This window comes from Salvelinus fontinalis, unplaced genomic scaffold (assembly GCF_029448725.1).
Source record: "Salvelinus fontinalis isolate EN_2023a unplaced genomic scaffold, ASM2944872v1 scaffold_0225, whole genome shotgun sequence".
Lineage (NCBI taxonomy): Eukaryota > Metazoa > Chordata > Actinopteri > Salmoniformes > Salmonidae > Salvelinus > Salvelinus fontinalis.
Genome location: NW_026600434.1, coordinates 148393 through 173256, shown reverse-complemented (window position 1 = coordinate 173256; position 24864 = coordinate 148393). Strand labels below are relative to the sequence as shown.

General features: G+C 45.0%; 1 protein-coding gene across 6 annotated transcripts in view; it reads right to left on the bottom strand.

Moving 5' to 3' along the window:
• The window catches only part of LOC129844767 (nuclear respiratory factor 1), a 28939-nt gene extending 16251 nt beyond the window's left edge, over nt 1-12688 (bottom strand). For 2 of the 6 annotated variants that reach the window (XM_055912862.1, XM_055912865.1), the window contains exons 1-7: nt 12561-12688; nt 9624-9860; nt 8847-8961; nt 8494-8620; nt 6706-6846; nt 2349-2507; nt 1046-1249 (exon numbers count right to left, since the gene is read on the bottom strand). In XM_055912862.1, the coding sequence (XP_055768837.1) occupies nt 1046-1249; nt 2349-2507; nt 6706-6846; nt 8494-8620; nt 8847-8961; nt 9624-9834 (957 nt within the window). In that variant the 5' untranslated portion in view covers nt 9835-9860; nt 12561-12688. The remainder of the gene's footprint in view (nt 1-1045; nt 1250-2348; nt 2508-6705; nt 6847-8493; nt 8621-8846; nt 8962-9623; nt 9861-12560) is intronic. The other 4 variants (XM_055912864.1, XM_055912866.1, XM_055912863.1 and 1 more) reach the window with 3 other exon arrangements.
• Between the last annotated feature and the right edge of the window lie 12176 nt (nt 12689-24864).

Below are 24864 nucleotides of genomic sequence, written 5' to 3'. Positions count from 1 at the left end.
GGCCGTCTAGAGACGGGGAGGCCTGCGGCCGTCTAGCGAGGGGGAGGCCTGCGGCCGTCTAGAGACGGGGAGGCCTGCGGCCGTCTAGAGACGGGGAGGCCTGCGGCCGTCTAGAGACGGGGAGGCCTGCGGCCGTCTAGAGACGGGGAGGCCTGCGGCCGTCTAGAGACGGGGAGGCCTGCGGCCGTCTAGAGACGGGGAGGCCTGCGGCCGTCTAGAGACGGGGAGGCCTGCGGCCGTCTAGAGACGGGGAGGCCTGCGGCCGTCTAGAGACGGGGAGGCCTGCGGCCGTCTAGAGACGGGGAGGCCTGCGGCCGTCTAGAGACGGGGAGGCCTGCGGCCGTCTAGAGACGGGGAGGCCTGCGGCCGTCTAGCGAGGTGGAGGCCTGCGGCCGTCTAGAGACGGGGAGGCCTGCGGCCGTCTAGCGAGGGGGAGGCCTGCGGCCGTCTAGCGAGGGGGAGGCCTGCGGCCGTCTAGCGAGGGGGAGGCCTGCGGCCGTCTAGAGATGGGGAGGCCTGCGGCCGTCTAGAGATGGGGAGGCCTGCGGCCGTCTAGAGATGGGGGGGGGCCTGTGGCCGCCTAGCGAGGGGGAGGCCTGCGGCCGCCTAGCGAGGTGGAGGCCTGCGGCCGTCTAGCGAGGGGGAGGACTGTGCCATCTGGATCCTTAGTAGGGTTGCAAAATTCCGGAAACACACCCAAAGTTCCCAGGTCTTTCCAAAATCCCGGTTGGAGGACTCCCAGTTTGATAAGTCCCTCACAGCTTATTCCCTTCTGATTCCGGGAATCCTCCAATCGGGATTTCTGAAAAACCTGGGAACTTTGCGAACGTTCCCGGAATGTTGGGACCCTAATCTTGACTCTGCGTTTAGGTGACCTCTGATCTGTGGAGTAGGGTTAAGTTGCCCCTAGACGCTGAACTTGGGTCAGTTTAGCATTACCCCACTAAAAAATAAGCTGATCTGTTCCTAGGGGAAACTTTACCCCGGAGCTTGACCAAATATTGGTTAAGGGAGATCCTAGATCTGTACCTATGGGAAACCTGACCTGTATGAGGGAGACGGTGCCGTCGGGGTTGCTGATGGTCTGCACCACGGTCTGGGAGGGCACCAGGTGGGTGATGCTGTGGGTGGCTGTGGTCATGGCCGTGTGCTGTGGCACCTGGTCCTCAAAGGCGTACAGCAGGTCCTCGCGCCCATGCTGCTTGTAGCAGTTCTTCACGATGGTCCGCAGCGCCTGCGTCCACGACACCTAGCAAGGGGCGCCACAGCAAAAGGAGATGTTATACAAGGGGACTGGAACATTGGTTTGTGTTGTTTCCTGTACTCTTGAAACCCAGACAGAATTTCACTACGTTTCACTATAGTTTAACTTTACTAATTGATAGAAGAGTGAAACTGAGCTGAATTCAGTCTGGGCTTTAGTTGCAATACATAAGTCATTTGAATAAGTTATTTCCTTGCAATGATATTCTGATGGTAACGTTCCGCTAGCGGAACCCCTAGCCGTAAAAGGCTAACCGTCTCCACTCAAAGACCCTTTGACCTCCACAACATCCTACCTCTCTACCATGTTCAACATTGTAATGATACCAGGGAGGCAATCCTCCTACCTCTCTACCATATTCAACATTGTAATGATACCAGGGAGGCAATCCTCCTACCTCTCTACCATATTCAACATTGTAATGATACCAGGGAGGCAATCCTCCTACCTCTCTACCATATTCAACATTGTAATGATATCAGGGAGGCAATCCTCCTACCTCTCTACCATGTTCAACATTGTAATGATACCAGGGAGGCAATCCTCCTACCATGTTCAACATTGTAATGATGCCAGGGAGGCAATCCTCCTACCATGTTCAACATTGTAATGATGCCAGGGAGGCAATCCTCCTACCATGTTCAACATTGTAATGATACCAGGGAGGCAATCCTCCTACCTCTCTACCATGTTCAACATTGTAATGATACCAGGGAGGCAATCCTCCTACCATGTTCAACATTGTAATGATGCCAGGGAGGCAATCCTCCTACCATGTTCAACATTGTAATGATACCAGGGAGGCAATCCTCCTACCTCTCTACCATGTTCAACATTGTAATGATGCCAGGGAGGCAATCCTCCTACCATGTTCAACATTGTAATGATACCAGGGAGGCAATCCTCCTACCTCTCTACCATGTTCAACATTGTAATGATATCAGGGAGGCAATCCTCCTACCTCTCTACCATGTTCAACATTGTAATGATACCAGGGAGGCAATCCTCCTACCTCTCTACCATGTTCAACATTGTAATGATACCAGGGAGGCGATTCACAGGGAAAGTGTGTTTTCAACCTCACCCTCTGTTTCTGTTCCTCAGTGCGCACGTCGCTGCGCACGTTGGCCCAGGGGATGTCTTCTGGCCACCAGATGGGCTTGCAGCTCTCCTTGCCCCAGCCAGGCTTGCCCCTGCCCGTCGAATACTTCAGCATCTCTGGGATGAACGCTCGCAGCTGGGCCTGACCAGAGGAAACAAGATACAGGGGGGTGAGTGGTACACATGCACGTGCCCTTGACTAGGGGGAGGAAAGAGGTATTGATTACATACCTGCAGCTTGCTGAGGTGGACGGGGCCCAGAAATATGATTTCTAAAAAGGAGCAGTCTGTTAACATGTTATTGAAGTAGTAGGTGGCTGATGTTTCATTCATTCTCCCTACTGTTTAAGTGGTTTGCTGTACTCTGTACTGTACTCTGAACATTTAGGATTGACGGCTAACCACAATGAAGCCTGATTGCTTGGACTCATCCAACCTATTGCACAAGAGGCCTCCTCATTTATTTATTCTGATTTGCCCCCTCTTCCTGGGAGACGAAGGGGGTGGAACACACACACCTCCGCGCGCCTTACCAGTCCCATGTGGCATGTTTAGCCCTGTGTGTGTGTCTTCCCCAGCTGGGGTGGGTTTAGTCCCCATGTCCTCAGTGTCCCTGGTAATACTGGGGCTGGGGTAGGGATGGGGCCACTGCAGCATCTACCCACATTGACATCACTGAGTAAATTTAGCTAAAAATAGAATCACCACACAGCTATCCAGTTTGCTCTGTGTTCTGAGAGAGTAGACAAAATGGCAGTGCCTTGGCTGGCTCTGGATAGTCTGAAACATGGATGGGTAACCTCTGGTGATAACATAATCATACTATAAAAATGTTTTGAGAAAGCCATTCTGACCCGTCTTCGTCCTGCTGTAGTTGCAGCCAGTGAATTAGCGTTTGGAGAAACCCTCTCAAAAACAACAGAAACACACATTTGTCAGAGTTTATAAAATGGAGACCGACAAAGACTAGTTTACTAATGTAGCAGGTAGCAACAGCTATAGTAAGCTCCTCAGTGCCTCTGTCTCTCCACCTGTAGCTGGTTTATTGGGGGGGGATTGGGGGACAGATGGCCTAATTACAGTGACTGTGTGTGGCGTTAACCCCCTCCCTTTGGTCTAATCCGGCAGGCTATCAGCCAATCAGCAGCCAGCCACTCCAAACCCAAAGAGCTGTAATTATGGGCTGGCTCACCCTGGCTGGTCTCTTGACTCACCTACTGCTCCTAGGCTCTCCATACCACCAGCCACCAGGGCCCTGTCGTGAACTCCCCAAACCCAGCCAGATTAGGCTCTCCAGGGATAGTCAGGCTGACTCCCCTCCCCTGGTTGTCACTCAATCCCTATCCATCTTACATCCATCTTACAACCTCTTATTTGAGCCTGTCTCCTGGCACAACCATGTCTAACCATGTCCACTCCACTACTATATTTAACCTTACATGTATACAGGTTTGTCTCATTGAGATCATCTCTTTTGAAAGAGACACCTATTCAGCAGAGTAGCAGTCAACAGACTACATCTCCACAAAGCCCACACTCTCCCGTCACTCTGGCCCCAGCCAGGTGAGTGTCCTGGGATACTGCTTTTACCTGGCTCTCCAGAACCCCCCCCCCCCCCGTTGCAAAACCTGGACACATACAAATCAGCTGGGCTAGACCATCCGCCGCCATTGTTGCAACCCCTATTACCAGTCTGTTCAATCTCTCTTTCGTATCGTCCGAGATCCCTAAAGATTGGAAAGCTGCCGCCGTCATCCCCAAAGGGGGAGACCCCCTAGACCCAAACTGTTAGACCTATATCTATACTGCCCTGCCTTTCTAAAGTCTTCAAAAGCCAAGTTAACAAACAGGTCACTGACCATTTCGAATCCCACCGTACCTTCTCCGCTGTGCAATCTGGTTTCCAAGGTACTAAACGATATCATAACCGCCATCGATAAAAGACAGTACTGTGTAGCCGTCTTCATCGACCTGGCCAAGGCTTTCGACTCTGTCAATCACCACATTCTTATCGGTAGACTCAACAGCCTTGGTTTCTCAAATGACTGTCTTGCCTGGTTCACCAACTACTTCTCAGAGTTCAGTGTGCTAAATCGGAGGGCCTGTTGTCCGGGACCTCTGGCAGTCTCTATGGGGGTACCACAGGGTTCAATTCTCAGGCTTACATCAACGATGTCGCTCTTGCTGCGGGTGATTGCCTGATCCACCTGTACGCAGACGACACCATTCTGTATACACCTGGCCCTTCTTTGGACACTGTGTTAACAAACCTCCAAACGAGCTTCAATGCCATACAACACTCCTTCTGTGGCCTCCAGCTGCTCTTAAACGCTAGTAAAACTAAATGCATGTTTTTCAACCGTTCGCTGCCCGCACCCGCCCGCCCGACTAGCATCACTACTCTGGACGGTTCTGACTAGAATATGTGGAACTCTACAAATACCTAGGTGTCTGGCTAATGTAAACTTTCCTTCCAGACTCAAATTAAACATCGCCAATCCAAAATTAATCAGCTTCCAACTTCGCAACAAAGCCTCCTTCACTCACGCTGCCAAACATACCCTCGTAAAACTGACTATCCTACTGATCCTTGACTTCGGCGATGTCATTTACAAAATAGCCTCCAACACTCTACTCAGCAAACTGAATGCAGTCTATCACAGTGCCATCAGTTTTATCACCAAAGCCCCATATTCCACCCACCACTTCGACCTATATGCTCTCGTCTGCTGGCCCTCGCTACATATTTGTCGCCAGACCCACTGGCTCCAGGTCATCTATAAGTCTTTGCTAGGTAAAGCCCCGCCTTATCTCAGCTCACTGGTCACCATAACACCCACCCGTAGCACGCGCTCCAGCAGGTATATCTCACTGGTCATCCCCAAAGCCAACACCTCCTTTGGCTGACCTTTCTTTTCAGTTTTCTGCTGCCAACGACTGGAACAAATCTCAAATTTTTGAGACTGATATATCCCTCACTAACTTTAAACATCAGCTGTACATAGCTCATCTGTAAATAGCCCAACCAATCTACTTACCATATCCCCATATTGTTTTAATGTACTTTTCTGCACACCAGTATTTCTACTTGCACATCATCTGCACATCAATCACACCAGTGTTAATTTGCTAAATTGTAATTACTTCGCTACTATGGCCTATTAATTGCCTGACCTCCTCACGCCATTTGCACACACTGTATATACTTTGTTTCCCCCCCTTTTTTCTCTATTGTGTTATTGACTGTATGTTTGTTTATCCCATGTGTAACTCTGTGTTGTTTGTGTCGCACTGCTTTGCTTTATCTTGGCCAGGTCGCAGTTGTAAATGAGAACTTGTTCTCAACTGGCCTACCTGGTTAAATAAAAAAATAAAAACACACCTTCCGTAACCCCATTGCCAACCAGCTTAGGCAGAGTGAAGTAAGGCAACAGATCCTCCTCTCCTCAACTCATAAAAAACACACAAAAAAAACAACCGCCGAGATTCTTCCTGGTTCTATCATGCCTGCCCCAGAGGAGACAGGATTGGCCGCTCCTCTCCCGGTGGGCCCTGTGATTGGCTGTTTCTATCCCTGTGGGCTCAGTGATTGGCTGCCTCTGTCCCCTCCCTCTCCCTGGGGTAGTGTCTCTGAGGGCGATCCATGGTACCAAGTCTCTGATGATGACGATCCAATGACTGTGTCAGCAGTGAAGTAAACAAGCTGGCGCCACTTGGGATGAAGACTGCTCTGTGAGCCATCTCTGGGCTGTGTTCATTAGGGCACAACGAAGCAAAACACTTTGGAATGGAAAAACAAAAATGAGTGCCTCTTACTTTTTGGATAAGTTCAGATAGCACCTCCCTGTTTCAGTCCGCTTCGTGCCTACAAAACAGGACTCTAGTGTGGACCAGGACACAGCATTCACTCTACTTTCTCTTACATACTGACTGGCACCACACCCTGACAGCCAGGTGGAGGATATCTGCATCTTAAAACGATACGGGCATATCGGAAAGCCTTGTTTGGCTCATTATGGATTCCAAATCTGTCTCATGAAGACATTAGACTACTACATCAAATAGGATCTATAGTTCTAACGAGCAACTCATGCTGGATAAACTAGTGGCAACTATCATGAGAACAGGTGACAACCTTGACGAAATTGACCCAAAAGGGACATTTGTCCTTGAAGCATGTCATTTTCTAGCATAGCCAACGCATGAAACCATAGTCTGAGCAGTGAGGGATTTATAACCAACTGGCTCCATCTGCTGGCCAGACGAGGGTTCTCATCTCACCCATAAACATGAATAAATATAGCTGTGTGTGTCAGTGTATCATCTCTCTATGGGCTCACCTGTGTCATCTTGTCCACAGAGACGGGGATGCCGTCAATGGTGAGGGGGGGCAGCTCAGAGGTTAGTTCCCCCCCGGGGGGTGCGTGCTCGGCCAGGGCATTCTCCAGGTCCTCCAGGATCATGCCCTTGTACTTCCTCACCTGCAGGGAGAAGGAGGGGTAGGAAAAACATGGGTTAGTTGACGACCCAGAGTAGGGGGCAAAGATCAAGTTATCCCTAACCCTGTAAAAGCAGTCTGAGAACCAAACATTGTGACATAGTGAGGTACTCTGCAGTCTAGGGCTGGGCGATATGGCCAAAACCTCATATCCTGACATAGGTCAATTCATATCCTGATAACGATACAATTAATAAATAGCTGATATAAAATGACCACATGTAACGGCCTATTTCTTATTACATTTTGAATTAAACTCAACAAATAAAAAAGGTACCTACTTATATTTTATTATTTTAATTTAGAACCTTTGTGCAAATTTAACAAAATATAAAATATTAATGTATAAAATCTATAAAAAAAAAAAGGTAAATAGAAGACACTTCAACTATAGTTGCAAACAAAATAAATATAGGCCTAAAATATAGGCCGTCATTGAAAATAAGAATTTGTTCTTAACTGACTTGCCCAGTTAAATAGGCAAAAAATATCAATTTGCTTTTGGTACCTTGGGTCAAATGTTAGCGCCAACTCATGAAACCCCTGTTTCTCAACCGTGTAAATTGCGGTCATGTCTTTGCAGATGTAAGTTGTAACGGCAGCTGTTACCTCCTTCCATCTTCGTGATTCTTTGCCATATGGTGTGCTATGGACAAAGGCCTCTTGCAACGTCTGAGTCAGGGGTTTGTTTGAGCACCCGACTGTACTTTTTGGGGTCTTATCCGTAAACTCTCTCCGTACGGTTTCACATGATTCTTGCGTAGATGGTAAGAGAGGTTAGTGGTGTTTGAGCCTGTTGTCGGGACCGGCCTGCGGCATATTTTGCAGAGGACGGTTTTCTGGTCCGTGTCAGACTTCATACCCAAACCACGCCCATCTGACAGAAGTAGCCCCTCTTTTAGGTACAAGCTCTGTGTCACGTTCACGCTCCTCCACGTTTGTTAGTGTTGCACATTTCCTTCCGCAAAGCGTCGTCCAATTGATAAAAATATTGCCGTAAAGAGTGTGATTTGGGGACAAGGAAATAAACGATAAGAGCATAATATGAAACGATAGACGTTTTTTCTATCGTCACACGATATAGATGGTCATATCGCCCAGCCCTACTGCAGGGCATAGAGTCAGTATGCATTGAGACTACTGTTGGTAGGATGTTGACACTGCGACTTGAATGGCCAATGCAATGGATGTTCTGGATAAAAGTTGACTCTAGGCACAAATCTCAGGTCAGAAGACAACCCCTTAAATTGTAACCTTAACCACTAGGAGGAAAAACGTGTAGGTGTAACTATCTGTCGACGCGGACATTTTCAAGATGCATCCTTCTTTTCCTTGAAGTAAGGAAAGGAAAAGCCCTCGTCGAGGGAAGACGATGTTTCAGTCTACTGCTTTCACCAATCACAGATCAGCGTTTACTTCAACCAATGAAGGACAGAAGAGCGGATGCACTGAGAAAAGTTGAACTGGGCCATTGATTTAACCCCAATGTAAGGCAGGAACAGTGAACAAACACTCCTTATATGAAACTAACTCCTTTTTCTTCTGTGTTACAGATTCAGCCAATCATTATGAGGCGGCAACACATCCTCCGTCTGTGTGGGTGACGTGTGGCAGACATGTTTGCACTCACCACATTCTCCAGCGGCGCAGCACCAAACACCTTGAACAAAGCATTGGGTTTGGAGGGAGAGATGCACAGAACGATGGCCTGTTGGCCAACTCTGGTGGTGTACTCATCCAGGGTGGCTCGCAGTTTCCTACAGACACAAAAACACCACGAAAATCACTCAAACGTGCTCTTTCTAGTCACGGGGACTATAAAAACAAATAGCTGTGATAAATGACTGTCATTATAAATAAAACTAAATGAAGTAGGATACAAATAGGATATTGTTCAGAATGACAAGAGAAAGAGGCAGGAAAACAGTGCCCTGGGTGAGTTCTGGAAGATTTTGGGGTCATAGACACTCCTGGGACGCTCACCTCAGAAGGCGTGTCTGTTGTCTCTTGCGGATGGACGGGTTGGACTCGAAGATGTGGGGCCTCTTGCGTTTCTTGCCCGTTGCTACGGCAGCAGCTGCAGCCATGCCTACTGGGCCTGTGAATAGAAACAAGACAGTTAAAATGGAGCAGTTAGCATTAGTGGTCTGACAGCACCATCTGCTGGCCAGTTATGTACATTACACCATGCATATGAAAAATGATCTATGGATAGGAAAGACAACCACTCTTTTAGGTGAGTGGATCAGTTCAAAGACTTGTCAATGTCATGTCTGAAATAAGTAGTTGGGGAAAAGATTCAGAAGAGTGTAGAACCCGAAAACTCAACTTTGCACCTGGAATCAAGGTCCACTGCATTTTCTTTCACTATTCCCCTCTAATCAGGGACCGATTTAGACCTGGGATACCAGGTGTGTCCTCAATTAATGATGAGGTAGAAGAGAAAACCAGCAGGCTCCGGACCTCATCGGGTCAGAGTTGAGTACCCCTGGTGTATATAGACATGTTATGTACAGAGCTGGTTATGATTGCCTACTCTACATGACAGGCAACCATGTCTTTCTATTAAACACAGCATTCTGTCATGTTCCTAATGCGTGACCCTGATACAAGGGCCCCATGACCTGGCTTTGGCAGAGCAGATCCTGAATACAGTAACCTCTTCAAGACAGAGACCAAAGCGCTCATTTCACTCTGCTACTATGAATAATAGACTGTCCATCATGCCAAAGACCCCTCCTCTCATTGGCCAGGGCTCACCTGCGGCTGCCAGGTGCGCGGTCATCTCGTCATTGCCGGCCGAGTGAAGGATGTCTGAGTCATCATAGACGTCGTCGTCAGGGGATGAGGGCGAGTCCTCGTCGGCGCTCAGCATGCTGTGATCTGTGTACGTGGCCACATGTACCTGCTGCACGGCGTGCTCCTCGATGGTGGTCATGTGCTCGGTCTGGTGAACGTTGTGGTCCTCCATGGCGTGGTGCTAGCCTCAAACACTAACTGAAGAGAATAGAAAATAACTTATTCCATTTGCATGGAATAATTGATTTTTTTGCTGTCTCAGTATATAACAACCTGACACCACACACAACAGGCTGGGACCACACAACACAACAGGCTGGGACCACACAACACAACAGGCTGGGACCACACAACACAACCGGCTGGGACCACACAACACAACAGGCTGGGACCACACAACACAACAGGCTGGGACCACACAACACAACAGGCTGGGACCACACAACACAACAGGCTGGGACCACACAACACACCAGGCTGGGACCACACAACACACCAGGCTGGGACCACACAATACAACAGGCTGGGACCACACAACACACCAGGCTGGGACCACACAACACAACAGGCTGGGACCACACAACACAACAGGCTGGGACCACACAACACACCAGGCTGGGACCACACAACACACCAGGCTGGGACCACACAACACACCAGGCTGGGACCACACAACACACCAGGCTGGGACCACACAATACAACAGGCTGGGACCACACAACACACCAGGCTGGGACCACACAATACAACAGGCTGGGACCACACACACAACAGGCTGGGACCACACAACACAACAGGCTGGGACCACACAACACAACAGGCTGGGACCACACAACACAACAGGCTGGGACCACACAACACAACAGACTGGGACCACACACACAACAGGCTGGGACCACACACACAACAGACTGGGACCACACACACACAACAGACTGGGACCACACACACACAACAGACTGGGACCACACAATACAACAGGCTGGGACCACACACACAACAGGCTGGGACCACACACACAACAGGCTGGGACCACACACACAACAGGCTGGGACCACACACACAACAGGCTGGGACCACACAACACAACAGGCTGGGACCACACACACAACAGACTGGGACCACACACACAACAGGCTGGGACCACACACCACAACAGGCTGGGACCACACACCACAACAGGCTGGGACCACACACCACAACAGGCTGGGACCACACACCACAACAGGCTGGGACCACACACCACAACAGGCTGGGACCACACACCACAACAGGCTGGGACCACACACCACAACAGGCTGGGACCACACACCACAACAGGCTGGGACCACACACCACAACAGGCTGGGACCACACACCACAACAGGCTGGGACCACACAACACAACATGCTGGGACAGCCATAGTGAAGCGCTCCTGCCTCCTGGAGCAGAGTTGGTGTTTATGTGCTTTATGGCAATAATTAGCATATGGGATATTGATGCAAGCAACCCGGCACACACACGTGTCATTCAGGGGTGTGTATAGGCCCCCGCCCACTTCTACCGTGATACTATCCCAGAAGTATGTTAACAGGGCTCAATGAAATAAAGCTTGTTGTGTCTAGGGGCTATATATGAAAATGTGTACTAGCTAAATGTGTGATACATGACATAGCTAATGCATATGGATCTTCCAGTAGTAATATTGTCAGTGTAGATACATTGATGCAGTGCTTCTGTACTTATGTTCAATAAATGTAAATAGCATGTATAATGGTTGAGGTTGACTATATTCCAAATATGTTCATTCAAGAGGCATGTATTACTTTACTACTCAAAAGGCTAATTGAGTATTGCACTGGGTGACCAATTAATGATATTTCAGAAAAGATTTGGGGGTGGGGGGGGAGACAGGAAATGCAAAAATTGAAAGGCTTGCATGATGCATCTTTATAAACTGTTATATAACCCTACTGTGAATTATTTGAGGGGGGAGAGAGACAGCAAGATAGACAGGGGCAGGAATGGGCTGGCTAGCCAACCAGTTAGTCTTGACAAATTATCAATTGACATCGAGATTGTCTAGCTAATAGTAACTCAAAATTAGGTTGCACTGATAAGCATTCTCTGTCTGCTATTAAATACTCGCGAAAGATGAGACGTATGCGAGCTATATTGACAACAGACCATAACTACTAGCTAGCTAACGCTACCCAACCTGCCATTCAATGGCGGTGTAGACCACAACAAGCTAGTTGGTTAGTGGCTAAGTTAAATGTGTTTCGCTAACACTGTTTAACAGCGTTTCTGATCAAATGTTATGGTTATTTTACTAGCCATATAGTTAGCTAGGTTACTGTTAGTTAGGTCCGACAATGCTTTTAGATATGACAAGAACCCAAATAAACCTCTCGTTAACGTTAGCAAGCAAGTCAACCATGAAAACGCAGTTGGCTAACAAATGTCCAAGACACATTTCGCTAGAGAATTAGCTGGCCAGGCAGCTGTATTTAGCGACATACTGGACAATTGTGTAAAAACTATAACAATTATTGGAATCAGAATCCAAAATATTGCATGCTAACCAAGCATCGCATGCGATTACATGTGCTGTGCACTGTTAAGCTAAAATAACGCGACTACTGTAGTACCGAACCCGCCATCTCGAGCTACAACTGTAACACAATACATTACAGGCCTAGCGGCCTACATCAACACCAACGCTATTGCTGCATTATCTCGACTTATTCTCAGTGTGCGCAAAGTGTATTGTCGTCAAAACCGCCAAATATTCGTTTTTTTCGTTTTCTCATCGGTATCTAAAACAATCTGCATGTTTTCGCCCCTATGCTGCCGGGTTTGTTGGTGCGGCTGCGCCGGGGCTGAAATAGCTGGAGATTGCGCGGTAGGGCACTAACCTCAGAGCGGCTGCGCTACTTCGGGCCTGCGCCGTACGATGGGCCTGGGAATCCGAGCTCTAATGGAGGACAAAGAACAGCCAGCCCGAAAACACACCGAAGCTGAAGCTCGGCGGTCCCACTGATCTACAAGAAGACCGGGCTAACCACGCCCCTTTTCAGTTAAAGATCACCACACGGCAAAAGTAGATTTCTCTTATTTGATAAAAAGTTAAACATATGGCAAATATTGTTCATTATTCATTCAATATAATCCATATAGCTATGTTTATTTTGTCCGCAAAAAAATTATACAGTATCGCCAACCCCCCCTGAAATAAGTAGTTGTTTTTATAAACATCGCTAGCAAAAACAATACACGCAATTTGAATTACATACCTACTGTACAAAATAGGATAATATCTTCTTTCTAATGATGTCAACTTTAAACAGCTGCTCTTATCGAAAATGTGTTTAGAGTTACCTTTTTAGCTAATAGTATATTATTGTTTACTTCTTCCAATTATAGTGTGGGAGGTAATGAAAAAACTATCTACCAAATCTATTCATTTTAAAATGTTGATTACTTCTTGCGATTATCATTCACCTGATGATAAGACATGTGGAAAACATTTTTGCTAAGATATTGTAACGACCCTGGGTTTATAAACGCGGATATTCCAGTATGTTTAGTTACCGGTTTGCCTGGAAGGGGGGATCCCTGGGCAAGAAAAGGTTGAAGACCCTGGCCTTGAATAATGTTATATTTTGGGAGGTCCAAACGGGATGACGCCATTTCAATCTGATACAGGTTTGTCAGAGTCATTATTCTTCTTTAAACATTTGACTTTGCCTAAAGTGGGGTTATTTGAATCAAATTGCATTGTTTTATCTTGTTGACAACATTGATTTGTGAACAATCATTGTTTATTCTCTATGCATAGTCACTTTACTCCTATCTACATGTACAAATTACCTCGACTGACCTGTACCCCCGCACATTGACTCGGTACCGATACCCCTTGTATATAGCCTCGGTATTGTTATTTTATTGTGTTACTTAATTTATTTTTTATTTTTTACTTTTGTAAATGTAGTAAATATTTTCTTAACTCTATTTTTTTAACTGCATTGTTGGTAAAGGGCTTGTAAGTAAGCATTTCACGGTAAGGTCTACATCTGTTGTATTTGGCGCATGTGACAAATACAATTTTATTTTATTTGATGGGAACATGAGTCTGCTTGTAGTCTAATTCAATACAATGACGCTTTTGACAACAAAATTGTCAAAAAAATAAAAAAGCCTGATTCAAAGGGGAATGTAACAGTAGCCCTGTTTATCAAGGGGAAATTAAATACAACTAGGGTAAAGCCAAGCACATATCAAAAGGCCTCCTGCTGCTATTACTGTTAATATGGTACAAAACCTATGCTTGCTCCTACTACAGTTAATATGGTACAAAACCTACTTCTTCTGCTATTACAGTTAATATGGTACATTACCTACCCTGCTGCTACTACAGTTAATATGGTACATTACCTACCCTGCTGCTACTACAGTTAAAATGGTACATAACCTACTTCTGCTGCTATTACAGTTAAAATGGTACATAACCTACTTCTGCTGCTATTACAGTTGATATAGCACATAACCTACTGCTGCTGCTACAGTTAATATGGTACATTACCTACCCTGCTGCTACTACAGTTAATATGGTACATTACCTACCCTGCTGCTACTACAGTTAATATGGTACATTACCTACCCTGCTGCTACTAAAGTTAATATGGTACATTACCTACCCTGCTGCTACTACAGTTAAAATAGTACATAACCTACTTCTGCTGTTATTATAGTTGATATAGTGCATAAACTACTGCTACTGCTACACTTAATATGGTACATTATCCACCCTGCTGCTACTACAGTTAATATAGTACATATTCTACTGCTGCTGCTACAGTTAATATGGTACATTACCTACCCTGCTGCTACTACAGTTAATATGGTACATTACCTACCCTGCTGCTACTACAGTTAATATGGTACATTACCTACCCTGCTGCTACTACAGTTAATATGGTACATTACCTACCCTGCTGCTACTACAGTTAAAATGGTACATAACCTACTTCTGCTGCTATTATAGTTGATATAGTGCATAAACTACTGCTGCTGCTACAGTTAATATGGTACATTACCTACCCTGCTGCTACTACAGTTAATATAGTACATATTCTACTGCTGCTGCTACAGTTAATATGGTACATTACCTACCCTGCTGCTACTACAGTTAATATGGTACATTACCTACCCTGCTGCTACTACAGTTCATATGGTACATTACCTACCCTGCTGCTACTACAGTTAATATAGTACATATTCTACTGCTGCTACTACAGTTAATATGGTACTTTACCTACCCTGCTGCTACTACAGTTAATATGGTACATTACCTACCCTGCTGCTACTACAGTTAATATGGTACATTACCTACCCTGCTGCTACTACAGTTAATATAGTACATATTCTACTGCTGCTACTACAGTTAATATGGTACCATACCTACCCTGCTGCTACTACAGTTAATATGGTACATTACCTACCCTGCTGCTACTACAGTTAATATGGTACATTACCTACCCTGCTGCTACTACAGTTAATATAGTACATTTTCTACTGCTGCTACTACAGTTAATATGGTACATTACCTACCCTGCTGCTACTACAGTTAATATGGTACATTACCTACCCTGCTGCTACTACAGTTAATATGGTACATTACCTACCTTGCTGCTACTACAGTTAATATGGTACATTACCTACCCTGCTGCTACTACAGTTAATATGGTACATTACCTACCCTGCTGCTACTACAGTTAATATGGTACATTACCTACCCTGCTGCTACTACAGTTAATATGGTACATTACCTACCCTGCTGCTACTACAGTTAATATGGTACATTACCTACCCTGCTGCTACTACAGGTAATATGGTACATTACCTACCCTGCTGCTACTACAGTTAATATGGTACATTACCTACCTTGCTGCTACTACAGTTAATATGGTACATTACCTACCCTGCTGCTACTACAGTTAATATGGTACATTACCTACCCTGCTGCTACTACAGTTAATATGGTACATTACCTACCCTGCTGCTACTACAGTTAATATGGTACATTACCTACCCTGCTGCTACTACAGTTAATATGGTACATTACCTACCCTGCTGCTACTACAGTTAATATGGTACATTACCTACCCTGCTGCTACTACAGTTAATATGGTACATTACCTACCCTGCTGCTACTACAGTTAATATGGTACATTACCTACCCTGCTGCTACTACAGTTAATATGGTACATTACCTACCTTGCTGCTACTACAGTTAATATGGTACATTACCTACCCTGCTGCTACTACAGTTAATATGGTACATTACCTACCCTGCTGCTACTACAGTTAATATGGTACATTACCTACCCTGCTGCTACTACAGTTAATATGGTACATTACCTACCCTGCTGCTACTACAGTTAATATGGTACATTACCTACCCTGCTGCTACTACAGTTAATATGGTACATTACCTACCCTGCTGCTACTACAGTTAATATGGTACACAACCTTCTCCTGCTTCTATTCTTTATTTTACACGAGTTATTCCCCAATGAAGGCAAATGGTACTTGCCTAAAAATGCCTAGAAACTAGGTTACTGTACATGTAAAAATAGGCTTACCAGAAACGTTGGCTCAACTTAACTCTAACTTTACTCTTTTACTTCTTTACAAATTTAGTTTGACAAATTTAGTCTCAACATGCTAAAACTAATAACTGCCATGAATTTGAACCCACTGAAGAGATCAACTTTTTCACTGTCCCAAAGCAGCCTCACAACTGAGCGTTGCTATTCTTTACCATGCCCACAAAAGGGCAGTGTTGCATCACTAATCACATCATGAGTCCAGCATCTCCACTTCACAATAACAGGAGATGGCAGTAAAGGACCATTGGACCTTTCTCTCCGCAGGTGCCTTGGCATCCATTCCAGATGATGGATGTTTTACATTAGTATGTGATGACAACAGCGTATGTTTGTGTCTCACTAAATGTCAGCAAGTATCATATTCAAAAGCCGATGCAGGCCTCATAGTTTGTCTCAACGTTTCACAGCCCCCATGCTGTGACCTTCGCACCTCTTCGCCCCCTCCCCATCTCACATCACAGTAGTAGACCTATAGGGACACATGTACAGTAGGTTATTCAGGACTGGAAATAAATGGCATACTCAGTTGAAACCTAAGTAGTGTAAGAGAGACTGTCCAATGTGTATGTGTACAATATGACACTAAAAATCCATTACAACTTTTCGACTGAGATCAGCCAACACAGAAATTCGGGCACACAGTGTTTGTCTGTCATAGCTCAACGTCACACCTGAAGTGAAGGTATGACACTTAAGAATGAGCCATGTCCTCGTCAATACCCATTCTGTTCCTGTACCCATCCCCTTCCGCTGGGCTGTGGTGATGAGGTGTAGATAAGCCCTGCAGCCTGGGGGGCTGGGATCAATAAGAGCTGTAATTGCTTAGCTGGAAGTGAGGATAATTGTAGGTAATTGTGTGGGCCAGTAGCCGAGCAGGGGCGAGGTGAGGGGGGGAGGACGGAGAAAGGAGAGGCTTTGGGGTTAATGGGTCCTAGGCTAGCCTATGTCTCTGTCTGTCTGTCTCTGTCTGTGTCTGGCTTCTTGTCTGTCTCTGTCTGTGTGTCTGGCTGTCTGTCTATCTGTCTGTCTGGCCGTGTGGCTGAATGTTTGTCTGTCTGGCTGCTTGTCTGTGTGTGTGTATGTGTGGCTGGCTGGCCGTCTGGCTCTGTCCATCTGTCTGTCTTACTATCTGTTTGAGGCTCGCCCAGTGGGGGTTGAATGTCCACAGGAGTTATAGCCTCTGAAATCTCTGTCTCTCAGTTTCTCTCACTGACCACATGAACACATTTTCATGAGCACACTATTCCGGATAGTAGCTCATATCCCACTTAAGGTCTTATTCGGGATAAGCTGTTTACATGCATCTTTGATATCCCACTCACGAGTATCCATGTAACCATGAGTAAACAGAATATTGTTAATTTAAGTTCATATGGGTTAAATGGAATAGTAACTGAAATGTGGACACTAACTGTTAGCCTATAAACTCTTACAGCTTAATATAATATTAACTCTTGCAGAATTATGCCTTTCTTGCAGTAAAATGATACAACAAATGTTAATTTTGTCTTGGGATCAGGTGTGGAGAAATATGATTTCTTTCTTTCAGCATCTCTTGACAACATGCGAATGTGTTATCTTTGACACTTTTATGCAAGCAGACAGTCTTATCAGAAACGTGTTTTATCGTTTTGTCAACTTTTAATTTCCTTACAATAGTCAAATTGATGGTCCTGTGTAAAATGTCAACCTTTCCACTGTTTTGGAGTTATTGCCTTTTCTCCCTCGTACATAAAATAAAAATTAACATTTAGCAGTGTTAAATAGATTACCAATGCATTCATTATACCAATGTAAGACATTATTCTGGTGAGCACTACTTTATTTAGTCATCGGGCAACAAGTTATGACAGAAGAGAAGCTGCATGTATCTAACTATAGTTCACAAACAAAATGGCCTACCAAATGTCGGAAAATAATATGTTCTACCAAATGTCGGAAATTATAATATGGCCTACCAAATGTCGGAATTTATAATATGGCCTACCAAATGTCGGAAATTATAATATGGCATAGCAAATGTCGGAAATTATAATATGGCCTACCAAATGTCGGAAATTATAATATGGCCTACCAAATGTCGGAAATTATAATATGGCCTACCAAATGTCGGAAATTATAATATGGCCTACCAAATGTCGGAAATTATAATATGGCATAGCAAATGTCGGAAATTAAAATATGGCCTACCAAATGTCGGAAATTATAATATGCTCTACCAAATGTCGGAAATTATAATATGGCCTACCAAATGTCGGAAATTAAAATATGGCCTACCAAATGTCGGAAATTATAATATGGCCTACCAAATGTCGGAAATTATAATATGGACTACCAAATATTGGAAATTATAATATGGCCTACCAAATGTCGGAAGTGTCTAAATCTGGGGTGAAAGTAGCCAGTAGGCTACAGTCCAGTACGGTCTACCAGCAAAATAAATGTGTATGGAATTACGTTGGAACGAACTGCGCAGGTCTACTTTTTTGACAATCAGATGAAAACATCACACAGCACCCATGATATGCGAAACTGAGCCTGCGCAGACTGTGAAAAACAACAGTAAATGGGATAAGATGTTTACATGCCACAGTATCCCGTCTATGATCAGCATGTCCCAGGCATCTTATCCGGGTTTATCATAACCGACATACAAGCTTTTTCGGGTTATAGTAAATGGCATATGATGTTTACATGTGTCAACTAAAAAACAGAATACTTGAGTATCCCGAATAATAACGGGAGATTGGTGTGCATGCAAACGTGGTCACTGTCTCTGTCGGTCTCTGTCTCGTCGCAATAACCATATGCTTATAGGATTTATTAGATAATAGCCTTACCATATGAATCGTACAGTATCTAACCTACCTACGAGCCTACTGACGCCCGGGTGGTGCAGGGGTATAAGGCACTGCATATCAGTGCTAAAGGCGTCACTACAGACCCTGTTTCGATTCTAGGCTCTATCACAACCGGCCGTGATTGGGAGTCCCATAGAGCGACGCACAATTGGCCCATCATCGTTAGGGTTTGGCCACGGTAGACCGTCATTGTAAATATTAATTTGTCCTTAACTGACTTGCCTGGTTACATTAAAAAAAGAGTTATTGATTAATATGAAGGCATTGTAGGGCATCTCTTCTATGAGTAGGCCCTGTATCAGGTTGTCTGCCCAGGAAATATAAAAAAAACAAGCAGGATCACAACTAGTTGACCATCTATGCAGTCTTCCAATAGCACCTCCCAGGACCTTGGATGAGATTCAAAGTCAAGTTAGATTCCCACGGCTTTCGAGGAGCAGGTGCAATGTCATCCCCTTGATGAACAACAGGGGGCAGTAAAGCACCACATATAAAACTAAATAAAATGCTGAGTGGGAACAACTGAAATAGCATCTCTAAAGAGTCATACTGACTTATTTGAAACACCAATATTTGCGTGCAATTTTACTTTGAGAATAATTACAGATTGTTGTAATCCTTGTCTAGGTCATTGTGACCATGTTCGAGGAGTTGTATTGCATTGCAAACAGAACTTATTGTTGGATCTTGCAGAATGTACGGCGTCTGTACTGAGTGACTTTCCTTTGTTGCATAACTTTTCACCTTCTATTTGATCTATCTGTTGCCCATAAGCAGGGCGTTCTTAACACATCCACGGTGTAACTGTTCAAAATAAAGATATCCAATCAATAGGATGGGCTATTCTGGATAGGCAAATGGCACAATGTATTTCGGCTGTAGTTTATCCACTCTACATCAGTTTGCATGGGTTTTACATTGTAGCTTGAGGTATATTGTTATAGTGTTACATCACATTATTATTGAGCTTTTTTCATGTTATTTTATTTCAGATGGTCCAGCATCATCCTCAGACAATTGCTTTCATTTTTGGTCTAATTCCTGTTTCTTGAAAAAAAAGGCTTAAAATAAAGGTTAAAATCCAGGTCATGTGACATGATTAACCCAAACATTGGAAATCCAGGTCATGTGACATCATTAACCAAAACATGAAATCCAGGTCATGTGACATGATTAACCCAAACATAGGAAATCCAGATCATGTGACATGATTAACCCAAACACAAGAAATACAGGTCATTTTACATGATTAACCCAAACATAGGGCCCTGTACATTCTGCTCTATGTAACAGCTGTGAACATGGACAAGAGTGAATGAAAGGTGAGGCCACAGTCATGAGTCTTAACTCTTGAACTTATACCACTGCATCAGCCAGCATCCTCATCTGTCCATGATTTTGATCATTGAGGAACATGAGTAGATGGATGGATGAGTGGATGAGACAGTTGAATGGGAGATAGGATGGGTCGAGGGAGAGGTGAACACATGGTGGATAGATGGACACACCGATAGACAGATGAGTGGATGGAGGATGGATATGCCATTGATCATCCTCTGCACCAGGGACAGCGTTTCCAGACGGCTGCCCTACTTCAAAGTGTTCCTACCTGCCGCCGTTGTATCTCAGAGATGAAAGACAAACTCTATTTAACTATCTACTTTGTCTCCTTTAACCCTACGTGGACACCTGTAACATGTCTATGTTGATGTCTAACATCTAACGATATAATGACGGATGTAGCCGTTCACGAGTGGCCATGGAATTTGAGTCGTCAGAATAGAAACACAATGTTCCCCCGTGAAATTAGCTATCACTATGAGTGAGGAAGGGAGAAATAGCTGCATCAAATAATCTAATGTTATTGTTTTCTGTGGTAACCTCTTGTAAGGAGAGATTCATTTCTGTCATCATCTCTAATCTCCATGTCTCTTTTTTTCTTTCTCTGTTTCACGTCTCCTTCCTCACTCAGACAGAAGTCCTTGGCATGGAACACATGGAGGAAATATTTTTCCAATCAGAAAGGACGAGCGAGAGAGAGAGCTGGAGAGAGGTTTGTATCTCATGTATTTGTTATGCACTACCAAGTCAAAGCCCTGCCTTTATCCGCCACAAACACACACCTCCTGTTGTCAATGGAAACAGGGAGGACTGGAAGAGAGGGAGCTGGACATGGAAATAGAGAGAAAGAGAGAAATGGAGAGAGAGAGAGGGGATGAAGGAGAGGGACAAACAGCTATTAAGTGCATATATAGCCCTCTGTTAGGGTTTACATCCTTCAGGTGATGTTCTCCTGTTTAATGGCAATGTCATGTAGCGAATGAACCCCACTTACAGATTCATGATAGTATTTATCAGAGGCAGGTCTTGTAGATGGTGGATGGAGGGAGGGATGGAGGGAAGAAAGCCAGTATGCCATGATCCCATGTATACTGAACAACAATCTAAACGCAACATGCAACAATTTCAAAGATTTGACTGAGTTACAGTTCACATAAGGAAATCAGTCAATTGAAATATATTAATCAGGCCCTAATCTATGGATTTCACGTGACTGGGCTGGGGTGCAGCTATGGGTGGGCCTTGGAGGGCAAAGGCCCGCCCACTTGGCAGCCAGGCCCACTCACTGGGGAGCCAGACCCAGCCAATCAGAATGAATTTATCCACAAAAAAGGGCTTTATTACAGACAAAAATACTCCTCAGCAAAAAAAAAAAACGACAATCCCGCAGGTGAAGAAGCTGGATGTGGAGGTCCTGGGCTGGCGTGGTCCGCGGTTGTGAGGCTGGTTGGACGTACTGCCAAATTCTCTAAAACAACTTTGAAGGCAGCTTATGGTAGAGAAATTAACATTGAATTCTCTGGCAACAGCTCTGGTGGACATTCTTGCAGTCAGCATGCCAATTACACGCTCCCTCAAAACTTGAGACATCTGTGGCATTGTGTGACAAAACTGCACATTTTAGAGTGGCCTTTTATTGGCCAGAGCACAAGGTGCACTTGTATAATCAGCTACTTGATATGCCACACCTGTCATGTGGATGGATTATCTTGGCAAAGGAGAAATGCTCACTAACAGGAATTTAAAGAAATTTGTGCACATACTTTGAGAGAAATATGCTTTTTATGCGTATGGAATATTTCTGGGATCTTTTATTTCAGCTCATGAAACATGGGACCAACACTTTACATGTTGCATTTATATTTTTGTTCAGTTTAGTTTTCCAAAAACACCTTGCAGGTTTTACTTAGATGTTAAGGGCAAGGAGCAGGGAGGTGGTCTGGAGGGAGAGGGGGATGGCGGAATAGAGAGGGAAAAGAGAGACAGATTGCCGTGATGCCATTTTCCAAAAACACCTCCCAGATGTTCCCACCTGGCACCTGCTCCAAAATGTCTGGCCGCCAAACAAGTGCTTTCGATGGAGCTGAAAGAGGCACGCTCTGTCTCCACAGTGAACTCTTAATTTAACGCCTTGGAGAGGGGACCAGAGCGCCCCTAACACGAGTGTCACTGCTGCGACCATTGCTCAAGAGGGTGACATTTCAGCTCTGCAGGTGTAATGACCGAGCACGGTGCAAAGTGACAAACTAACCAGGGGAGTAACAGAAAGAAAGGAGGAGGGAGATAGGGGAACACTCTGATAGCAACTAACAGACTGTAGATGCCAACACCTCGCTCTCTCACACACCTATCCCAGCCTGCTCTCCTCTCCTTCAGTGGCTGACACTAACAATCCAAGTGGTTTATGGGGCTCTGCTCCTGTCTCAGCGGGCGACTTCGGGATGAGACCACTCATCCCCCCCATCCCTCCATTCCCATAAAGAGATTGAGGGGATAATTCAGTAGTGGGGATACTTTTTTGCTGCATGTGTGTTCAACTTACATCATCACCCAGATACGTTTTAAACTTGTTGTGTTAACAACTTCTAACGTGTTTGAGATGCTCAAAAAGTTTAGTAAGCCTTGTAAGGCATCCTCTTATATACCGATTAACTCTCAGAAAATGTTATTAGTCACAAACTACACAGGCACATGCACTGTGACCTTGGCTCTCATCATTGAATAATGCATAATAACAGCCCGATAATAGATTTACCTGCCAACTCCTATTTTGACTCAAGTTTTGACTCGAGTGTCGCATCATTTTAGATGTAGAAGAAACTGTTGTTTTGACACCCATGGCTCCTCGTTGCTTAACGGAGAAATATTTTGCAGTTTGACTTAATGAGCTTCATTAAATTATGACTCATACGTCTATGAGGTTGAATGGCTCTTATTTCCATATTTTCCCCTCTTTTTTACGCTGGTAATCCATCTTCTCTGTTTTTCAGAGTTCTGACAGTGTCTGGCCAAATCCTTTAAAAAATAAACGGTGTTTGATAGTGTTAGTTATTTTAATAAACACATGATTCAACACAAAAGGCTCCATGGTACAGCAAGTATCCTAGTGGTTAGATTGGTGAGCCAGCAACCGGAGGGTTGCCAGTTTGAATCCTGGGTCTGACTGTAAGAATCTGTTGGGAAGTGAGCTGGTAACTGCCCAGTGTGGCTGGTAACTGCCCAGTGTGGCTGGTAACTGCCCAGTGTGCCCAGTGTGGCTGGTAACTGCCCAGTGTGGCTTGTAACTGCCCAGTGTGGCTGGTAACTGCCCAGTGTGCCCAGTGTGGCTGGTAACTGCCCAGTGTGCCCAGTGTGGCTGGTAACTGCCCAGTGTGGCTGGTAACTGCCCAGTGTGGCTGGTAACTGCCCAGTGTGGCTGGTAACTTCCCAGTGTGCCCAGTGTGGCTAGTAACTGCCCAGTGTGCCCAGTGTGGCTGGTAACTGGCCAGTGTGGCAGCCCCCTGCACATCTACAGAACACGCTATATACACTGAGTGTACAAAACATTAGGAAAACCTTCCCAATATTGAGTTGCACCCCCTTTTGCCCTCGGAAAAGCCTCAATTCGTTGGGGCAGGGATTCTAGGTGTCAAAAGCATTCCACAGGGATGCTGACCCATGTTGACTCCAATGTTTCCCACAGTTGTGTCAAGTGGGATGGATGTCCTTTGGGTGGTGGACCATTCTTGATACACATGGGAAACTGTTGAGTGTGAAAAACCCAGCAGCGTTGCAGTTCTTGATACACTCAAACCAGTGTTACTGGATGGAAACTACCAGTGTAATGGCTGTGCTCAATGTAATGGCACTTATACATGTAGATCCTTTAAACTCCCCCAAACAGGGCAACACATCCCAATCAAAGTTGTTATCACATGCTCCACTAATGCAGTTATTTATTGTATAACTTGTCCTTGTAGTAAACATTATGAGGGTAAAACAAAGCGCAAATTAAAAGAATGAATTTCGGAGCGTCGTAGCATCATTAGGTGCAAAAACTCGACTTACCCAGTTGCGGCCCACCTTTTGGAAGCAAACCACTCGATTTCATCCCTACGCTATATCGACATTGAACATGTCACCCTCCCTAAGAGATGGGGTGACCTCGACAATTTTTTGTTAAAACGAGAGGCTGGCTTTGATCTGAAGCCATTATTGTGATTGTTGTGATTTTGCTATTGTAAATGTTTGTAGGCCTATGCAGCCAAATTGTATCTATGATCGTATGCTATCCATTCATATTTTTGGCATGTTATTTTTATATCTGAAGATTAACCAATGATATCAGGCCACACTCGGCCATGATT